Source organism: Solanum pennellii, chromosome 12 (genome assembly GCF_001406875.1).
Source record: "Solanum pennellii chromosome 12, SPENNV200".
Lineage (NCBI taxonomy): Eukaryota > Viridiplantae > Streptophyta > Magnoliopsida > Solanales > Solanaceae > Solanum > Solanum pennellii.
Genome location: NC_028648.1, coordinates 79,183,441 through 79,193,848, shown reverse-complemented (window position 1 = coordinate 79,193,848; position 10,408 = coordinate 79,183,441). Strand labels below are relative to the sequence as shown.

Sequence of the window (10,408 nt, the reverse complement as noted above, 5' to 3'; positions counted from 1 at the left end):
CCAGGGAGGGGGGTTGTCAGGGATCGGGTGAAAGAATAAAATTTTGAAATTGAAATTATTTTTTTTAAAATCGATGTTTTTCCAAAAAAGAAAATGTAATTTGAAATTGGAGGAGAGTTTTGGAAAATGTTTTCCTTAATTTTTGAAGGGAAGTCATTTTCCTTGATTTTGAGGAAAATGAGTTGATTTGGAAAATATTTTTCAAAACTTTTGTCCCAACCAAACATTGGTAAATTGAAAAACATTTTTCAAAAAATGTTTTTCTTCATACCAAACACACTCGGAGTGTCGTCTTTATATAAATTCTCAAAAGAGATATTTCAATGATATTAAGTCTTGAGCACACTTAATGATTAAAATCCGAATGATTAAAATTCAAAGTTGTCTGATGAGATCTGAATAATTACAATTAAAACTTTCATTCATTGAGAGTGACAAAGGAAGGTCCTTCACTCATCATCTATAAATTTGCCTTATCTCTCAACTTAATGAAGTACACTAGAGAATTGTTCAATTTTGCATAATGTCTAGTTTGAATATCCCAATATATCTTGTGCTTTTCTTGACCAGCCAAAGTATTACCACAATATTAGCTCTTGATCACTATTATTACTGCCCAAACACAACTACTTATAACAATATAACAAACACCTCTTACAGTTCCAACCTCAATTTGCTACTTTCAAATCTTTCTACTGCCTCTAGAAAACATCTTTTTTACAATTTCTCCATCGATGGTACCGATAATTTCGAAAGAATTTACGGTCTTTTCATGTGTCAAGGTGATATGTTAAGTGTAAAATGTCAAGATTTTGTAACAAGAGCTGTTAAAGACATAATTTTGTTATGCCCCCGTAGCAAAACAGCCGTATTATGGTGGGACGATTGTATGTTACGTTACTCGAATCAATCAATATTCCCCGATCCAAACTATGCATCCATAATTAACAATCCATCTACACCTTTTGTCATACATAACAATAATTCAATTACTAATGATGAACATGAACAAAGAAGGTTCAAACGGAGTCTAGGGGAAATTATGAATGACGTAACGACTCATGCTGCTAATGATGATCGATCGATAGACAAGAAAATTGCAATTAGGGAAGCTAAGTTCAGTGTTAACACAACAATTTATGCCTTAGCTCAATGCATTCCTCATATGTCTTCTAAAGATTGCCTAAATTGCCTTGAAAATGCCATCAAAGTTTTAAACACGTGTTGTGATGTATGTAGAGGTGCTCGAGTTCAATTTCCTAGTTGTTTTATGAGGCATGAAGTGTACGTCTTCTACGATAAAACAAAGCTACTTACTTTGCCACATAATCAAGGTACATTTTACTACTCCTTCCGTTTCATTTTATATGAGTTAGTTTGATTTGACACAGATGACACAGAGTTTAAAAAAGAAGATTTTTCAATCTAGTGGTCTAAAATAAATGATAGATGTTTGTCTGAGTATAAATCCTTTCATCAAAGGTTAAATAACCATTTTAAAGTTAAATTGTTATTTAATATGAAAATATATCTCTTTATCTGTTTTTTTGAGTCTGACAAAAAAAAAAAGCGAGTCATATAAAGTGAGACAGAAAAAGTAATATTTTGACCAATACAATACCGACTTTAATTTGTTCTGGATTTGTGTCACCATTAAAGTAAAATTTTTATCTTTAATTTTCCCCCACAAATATGCTAGCATACTTATGACGAAATGAAAAGTATTCAAAAAGATTTTAAGTGTGTTTTTATCTTAACTTATTAGTTATTACTATTTTGGTACAAGTCGATTTGTGCTATTATGGATTTATGTCCCATTGATGCTGACCCAAAAAAAAGTATTTACCTCAAAAAGGCATACATACCATTCTATTAATTAATATAATAATATTCTTCAACTATATTCCAGCCATATGTCACTTTAATATCAACAAATAATATTAAGATGAATTCATATTTATTATTTGACCCCTGATAATTGTATGATGTTTGTAAATATCACATCTCAAATTCTTAAATGGCGTAGTCTCGATATTCTTCGTCAAAAAGTTATATGAAATATATTAAAAAATTATATTTCTTATGTACATATCAAACTTAAACATCATTAACGAATTTTCTGACTTTGTCACTACAGGGCATGACGGAATCTCAAATGATAAAGGACAACTAATCATTTATGTAGTGGTTGCCATTATAATTCTTTTGTTTCTACTATCAATTGGAGTCTTTCATTTGCTACTAAGGAGAAGAAGGATGAAAAGAAATAATAAAACTCTAAAGGAGATGAATATTGGTAGTTAAATCCCAATTATTTAATACAATTCAAGTCCATTCATTCCTTAATTAACTAACTTTTTTTAAAAATTAATTATATATATATATATGTGTTGCAGTTGATCTTAGTGAGATTTTAACAGCTGAATCATTGCAATATGACTTTAGTACAATTGAAGCTGCCACTAACTATTTTTCTATGGAAAATAAAATTGGTGTAGGTGGATTTGGTGATGTCTATAAGGTAACGCATGTTCAAATTAGACTATATAATAATTTTTTCGATATAAGTTATACATATTGACAACGTAAATATATTTTACACCATCATCAGGGTGTACTTGGTAATGGACAAGAGATAGCGGTGAAGAGGTTATCAAGAAGGTCAAGTCAAGGTGCTGAAGAATTTAAGAATGAAGTTGTACTTGTCGCTAAGCTTCAACATAGAAATTTAGTGAGACTCTTAGGTTTTTGCTTGGAACGAGAAGAAAAAATACTCATCTACGAGTTCGTTTCCAACAAAAGCCTCGACTATTTCTTATTTGGTATGTTTGCTTATATGTCTCACTTTTCTTTTTAATTAGATTGTTATATACATTATTTCTCTAATTTCAATGTCTCGCATGATATGATTAAGATACAAAGAAACAAGCAATGTTGGATTGGTCAGTACATGACAAGATTATTAAAGGAATAGTACGAGGATTAGTTTATCTTCATGAAGATTCTCGTCCTCGAATCATACATCGTGATCTCAAAGCAAGCAATATTTTGTTAGACAAAGATATGAACCCTAAAATTTCAGATTTTGGCATGGCTAGAATATTTGGAGTTGACCAAATTGAAGGAAACACGAACATAATTGTTGGAACATAGTAAGTGTTAGTTTGTAATTATTTTTTTTTGCGAATCGATTTGTTATAATATAGAAAAATGTTAATTATTGTGATTTATTATTCTTTGTTAGTGGCTACATGTCCCCGGAGTATGCAATGCATGGTCAATTCTCAGTGAAATCAGATGTATTTAGTTTTGGTGTGCTTCTTTTGGAGATAATAAGTGGAAAAAGAAGAAATAATAAAGAAGATAAATTTGATGACCTTCTTGTCCATGTAAGTGCAAATTAATTTAATTTAATCACATTATGTTTATGCATAAAGTAATTTTAATATTTTTATCCTAATTTGTTAAGATTTATATTATAATAAATGTTGATATTTATAGGCATGGAAGTTGTGGAAAGATGGTAGAGCAATGGAACTTGTTGATCCAACTCTCATTGAAGACTCAAATTCAATATCGAAAATCATGAGATGTATACATATTGGATTGTTATGTGTTCAAATTGATTTAGATGGAAGACCTACAACTACTTTGATATCTCATTTTCTTAGTACTGATTCTGCTATTCTATCAGAGCCAAATCAACCAGCGTCTTTTAAAGATTATTCTAGATTAGGAAATATCGATCGAATCACAAATAATTTCATTCCGACATCTAAATTTGAGTATCTAATTACTGAAATCTACCCAAGATAGTATAGTATTGTATACCAAAGGTCACCACGTATATATAATATGTATAGAGACTTAATTAGATCGTCACAAAAAGTCTTTTATGATTGATTTTTTTTTTCATTTCTTGTAGTTCTATATCTTGTAGATATAAAAATATACGTTTCTATGCGTTTTAATTCTTCCGTTGGATTTATGTACTCAACAGACAATAATAAGATATTAGTGTATCAAATTGTCATGTTTAATAGTTCTAGCTATCATATTTAAACAAAAGATTATTTGATATTTTAGCAAACAAATAATGTAATATTAGTTAGTTATAATGTAAGAATGAACAAATTGTTTCGTTCAATCAAATAAGGCATTATAGGTCTATCATGACTTCATTAGAAATCGGATTGTAACAAAAATCTTTATGACTGTCAAATAAAAATATATGCTTTAGGAATTTTTCTAACCTCTTTTTTATTTTTTATATCATTAACGTATATAATTTAAATTCTTAGTTGACAGACGATTCTTAATTAAGTTTAAATTTAAAAATCATTGATTGACAAATGACAAAGCACACTACCTCTTAGGAACTTCCTTATTGCCTTGTGTCCATAACACCGGCCAGTAATTTGCACCATCATTTAGTATTTAAATTTTGACCTCGTTTAAATAATTTGTAAAAATATTTTGGGTATTTAGTAAGTCGGAATAGTATAGTATGTGAAGTCTCCCCATATTTTATACATATTTTGGATATTTAAGGGATATTTGATAGGAATTAGCCGATTTTTTCAGTTTTTCGTGTGTTAGCCTATAAATATTTTGATAATGTCTTCTGGACGATTTTTTTCAAAACCTTTACGGAACCCTCCTTAAGGAATTAGGGTAGCAATACGTGACGCCTCACTATTTTTCTACACATATTTTTGGCATTTAATAGTCATTTTTTATAGAAATTATATGATTTTCTCAATTATTCGTGATGTTATCCCATCAATTTTTTACCTTTTTTTATTTACAAAAAAAATTGGTCGTGATAGTAGGTGGAACGATTGAGACATATTCTATAGTCATGTTGTGGTACAAAGTTACTTTTTTTTTTCTTTTGTGACTTGCACTTAAGCCTTTTAAAGTTTCTAATTCAATTTTAATATTATCGGATTATTAAAAAGATAATATACGTATATGAAATAACAATCGTGCATAAATAAGTGAAATAAATAATATTAAAAAGTAAAGCAAACAATGTACTAATGAAAAGTGTGTAAACTGCTCAATTAAGCTAGCGTTTGGCTATATATATTTAAATATTCTTGGCAAATATTATTTGGGTCAAAATTTGGGTGAATTTCACAAAGTGGTTGGCTATAGTATTTGAGAAATATATTTCACTTTTTTTAGAAAAACATGATTTATACCCATAAGTTTTTAAAACATCAAACCTAACCATAAGTTTCTATTACAAGTTAATTGGATCGTTGTTACAACAATAATAAATAATGTCCATGACGCTAGAGCAATGTGGTAATTTGGAGTGAGTGCGACAAACATCATTTCATACATCGTGAAGTAGAAAATATACATGATTTTTTTTTATCTTGAACCGATTGTTCATCATTTAAATCAATAACCATATCAAGTCTGTGTGGATAAGTTATATCTAAAATTAAAAATATACATTTTGATTTTTATCATAAAAATGGCTTTAGATGATATCAAGCTAAAATTTTGAATCAATTCTTTAATTATAGATTTTAGATTTAAATACTGATTATTAAAACACTTTTTTCTTACCGAGTCTCACGCCATTGAAATTTAAAATTAATGGAGATCTCAATTGAAATATATAATATTGAGTGAAATTGAAATTTTTTTTTTAAAAAAAATATTATGTACTAATCACTCATGTTTAAATCGTTCATCATATAAATCAATGACTAATCAAGACCAAGGAGCTAGGAACATTCTCTCCACTAATCACTCATGTTGAAACTTTGACTTACTCGTCAATGAAGAATTTAAATTATATCTACATTAATAGTATAATTTCTTCTTTTATATCATAGTATTAATTAATTAATCGATTATAACAAGTTATTTCCCTAATTTTTTATTATTATATAAGATTTGTTATGAAAATTTTGTTGCTATTGTATGTGAACTTAAATTGATGATGTAAGCGTTGATTGTGTGCAAAACTTAAACCGGTTAACAACCAACAACAAATTAAGGCTCTAAATTAAGATGTTTACTAAGATGTTTGTATTAAGATTTGAATATTGTTTTTTCAATATTCGAAAACATGAAAATTATTTTTTTTAAAACTTGACAAATATAAAATTAAATTGAAATACTAAATTGATCTGATATCAAAAAAAGATTACGGTGATTAATGACTAAAGATGGTGAATGTGTATGTCTTTTGGGATGATGATGGTTGTGGATTGTATCTTATGGTATAATGGTTGACAGTAGTGATTAACTGTGATTATTGTTAGCGAAGACTAATAATTAATATTAAAAGAATATGGATATCTAATGACGCTGGAGAATGATGACGAAATTTAGCGATATATATATTTGACAAATGGAGGTATCTATCGACATCAAATAGTAAATATAATAATGGTTGATGAGAATTATTGCAAATAATGTCATATGGTGATGACGATTGATTTTGGTGATTGACGGTAATGGTAGGTGTTAATGATCTTGATGGTGGTGGTAGTTATGGCTGAAATGGTGCTGAGTGAAAACATAACATGTAATACCAGTGAATTGTCATCTTTATAGAATGAAGTTGTACTTGTCGCTAAGCTTCAACATAGAAATTTAGTGAGACTCTTAGGTTTTTGCTTGGAAGGAGAAGAAAAAGTACTCATCTATGAGTTTGTGTCCAACAAAAGCCTCGACTATTTCTTATCTGGTATGCTTATTTATATGTCTCACTTTTATTTTTTAATTAGATTGTTATATTGAGCATTTCTCTAATTTCAATGTCTCACGTTATATAATTAAGATACGAAGAAATAAGCAACGTTGGATTGGTTAGTACATGACAAGATTATTAAAGGAATAATACGAGGATTAGTTTATCTTCATGAAGATTCTCGTCCTCGAATCATACATCGTGATCTCAAAGCAAGCAATATTTTGTTAGACAAAGATATGAACCCTAAAATTTCAGATTTTGGCATGGCTAGAATATTTAGAGTTGACCAAATTGAAGGAAGCACTAACATAATTGTTGGAACATAGTAAGTGTTGGTTCTTTAAAAAACTTTTTTATACGAATCGGTTCGTTATAATATAGAAAAATATTAATTATTGTGATTTATTGTTTTTGGTTAGCGGCTACATGTCCTCGGAGTATGCAATGCATGGTCAATTCTCAGTGAAATCAGATGTTTTTAGTTTTTGTATGCTTCTTTGGAGATAATAAGTGGAAAAAGAAGAAATAATAAAGAAGATAGATTTGATAACCTTCTTATCCATGTAAGTGCATGTTAATTTAATTAACAATATACAATATATTTATCCTGATTAATTAACATGATTATAATTAATTATCTTGATATTTATAGGCATGGAGATTGTGGAAAGATAATAGAGCAATGGAAATTATTCATCCAACTCTTATTGGTGACTCAAATTCAATGTCTAAAATCATAACATATTGGATTATTATGTGTTCAAATTGATCTGGATGGAAGACCTTCAACTACTTTGATATCTCATATTCTCAGTACTGATTCTGCTATCTTATTAGAGCCAAATCAATCAGCATCTTTCAAGGATTACTCTAGATTAGGAAATATCGATCAACTCACAAATAATTCTATTCTGTCATCTAGTTTTGAGGAATTAATTATGGAAATCTACCCAAGATAGTATTGTATACCAAAAATCACCACACACATATAGAGACTTATTTAGATTCTCACAAAAAATATTTCTTGTAGTTATAAAAAAATATATTTTCGATGCTTTTTATTTAAATTTTCTTCTGGATTTATGTTTTCTACAAACAATAATAAGATATCAGTGTATCAAGTTGTCATGTTTAATAGTTCTAGCTATCATATCTGAACAAAAGATTATTTGATAATTGTAGCTGGGGGTGTTAAATGGGCGGGTTGGGTTGAAATTGGAATATTACAATGGTTGAATAGAAATCGGGTTAGGTCTTGACCCGCCCAAGTTTATTTTGACTCAAATGGATTGGGCTCAAATGGGCTAAAAAACGGTTGGATCTTGACCCGCCCAACATGACCCGATTAATCTCAATAATTTAACATATTGATATTTAACTTTTATAATCACAATTTGAATTTTTGCTCAAGAATTTTTTGTAAAAAAAGTAACAAATAGATAGATAAATCCTAAAGATGTTAAATAGATGATAATTCATACATTTCATATAGAAAAATATCTTAATAAAAAGTTTTAAAACGGATTGAAATTGGAGACTGAATTGGGCTTAATTGAGAATTCTCTTCAAATGAGTTAAGCTTGAATGTGTTGAGATTGAACCCAATTCAAATTATCTTAAGCCCAACCCTTAAAATTCTGGGCAGGTTGGACGGGTTACCTATGTTTGAATTCATTTTTGACACCCCTAATTGTAGCAAAAAAATATTAATGTCATATTAGTATTATAGTTAGTTCTAATGTAAGAATGAACAAATTGATTTGTTCGATCAAATTAAGGCATCAGATGTCTATAATGACTAGATTAGAAATCGAATCGAGACAAAAATCTGATGACTGTTGTTTGCATTCCTACTTTATTCAAATAATGAAAAACATTGCGGTGACTCAAAAAAATGAACAATTAACTCAATTTTAAAAAGAATTTTTAGAATCAACTTATTTTAAAGGAGTTACCCACCTAATTTTAGAAAAACTAGGAAACCAATTAAATGATATACGAAACTATTATATTCTATGTAAGGGATTCAAGTTATTTCAAAGGAAAGGTGTTGGTTGTCACACTCTGAGCCTAAACCCTGGGCGTGGCCGACACTCGAACCATTGTTGGCCTCAAGCGAACTCTTGAACTGACTTACTAAACTCAGCGAAAAATTTAACTCAATAAAACAGTCGCATTCCATAACTTAAAAGAAAATAAGTTGGTCACAATGGCACTTAAGTCTCATAACAAAATATTTGCAATACAAAGATGAGAGACTCAATACTAAGTGTCTGACTGTTTATGAAGCCTCTATACTACTGAGATGGATGTTGGGACAGACCCCACATCATCCTATAAAAGAAATACTAAACAAGCTAATAAAAAGAGTCCTCCGAAATGCAAGGAGGCTCACCACTGACTCTTAATGTTTTTACTCGAAAATGAATAAATAAAAAAAATTACTAAATTTTGAAAAGTCAATTAATCTTATGATTTTAGAGAAATTGACTTTCCAAATTAGCAGAGTCACCACCTAATTTTTTAGTACAGATTAAGAAAAAACATAAGTTTTCAAAAGGATTCAAACAAATAAAATCAATTTGAAAAAGGGTTCGAAGTTCAATGTACATTCCGAGAAGGTGTTAGGCCCTCGAAATGTCCGCTAACTCCGGTTCACCAGTGATTTAACTAAAATAACTTTTAAATAATTTTCCAAAATATAACTAAGGATAGAAGGAACATTTTTATTCATTCTTTTTACTTATTATTATCTTTTCTTATTAGTTGTTTTTAGGAAAGAATCACTAAAGAAATCATTCTAAAGGGAATGACTCAAGTGTTTGACCAATATCAAAATAAAAAGCTAAGTAATTTTATATAAAATAAATATTAATATTTTTTTAATATAAAGAGAAATGACAATCTTGAAAATTAAATTAAATTAAACCATAGGATAAACGAAGTTAGTCAAAAATAATACAATAGAAATAAAATAGAAGAGAGTATCAAATTTGGGCCAATAAATCTTCATAATCTGTCCTAAGTCTAAAATGACCAAAAAATGATGGGTTTGGCCCAATTCCCTGCCACTCAAGCCTGCTGAAAAATTGTTCAAGGCCTTGGGCCTATTTTCAACTTTAAGCAAATTAATATACACTGACTGTATATCAGTGTATATAGAATGATTTTCAACCCGAATCTCTAAATTTATTCAGGTATATGCATATTTAGACTTGTACTCCTATGATTTTGCATATTCCATCCTGCAATTTCGACTTTACACATGTATATCATTGTGTTTTTGGATTGTATATCACTGTATATAGAAAGTATATCCCTTCCTTTTTCGGCTTTCCGGAATCTGAAAATTTGATTTTCAGCCCTTACTTATCATCTTAACATGTAAGCCTTCTTCATGATTTGCAATGGGGCCTTTATGACCCCTTGGTATTTCAAGGGAGGGTCCAAATTAGATTCGGATTGATCATATGCACCGGAAGAAGAGAAAAAAAACTATTATCTATAGACAGACTAACAAACTCAATTGAAAGTTAACAACATTGCATACAAGTGATATGAATTAAACTTCACAATACAACGGTGCTTCAAACCAAAAGCTTTTAACATTGATGTGCTAGTTGGAAACAGTTGCAGTAAATTGAAGTTAGACACATGATTGCTTGGTTAATATAAACTTCTTAATTT

At 29.3% G+C, this 10,408-nt stretch overlaps 1 protein-coding gene and 1 pseudogene across 1 annotated transcript; both read left to right on the top strand.

Moving 5' to 3' along the window:
- The first annotated feature begins 502 nt into the window (after positions 1–502).
- Positions 503–3,901, top strand: LOC107005899 (putative receptor-like protein kinase At4g00960). The gene is made up of 7 exons (XM_015204547.2): positions 503–1,334; positions 2,138–2,296; positions 2,397–2,521; positions 2,612–2,822; positions 2,915–3,152; positions 3,245–3,389; positions 3,502–3,901. Exons 1-7 carry the CDS (start codon positions 524–526, stop codon positions 3,814–3,816), a joined length of 2,004 nt encoding a protein of 667 aa, XP_015060033.1. The 5' UTR covers positions 503–523; the 3' UTR covers positions 3,817–3,901.
- Positions 3,902–6,191: 2,290 nt separating this feature from the next.
- LOC114075376 lies at positions 6,192–7,726 on the top strand (annotated as a pseudogene).
- Positions 7,727–10,408: the final 2,682 nt, after the last annotated feature.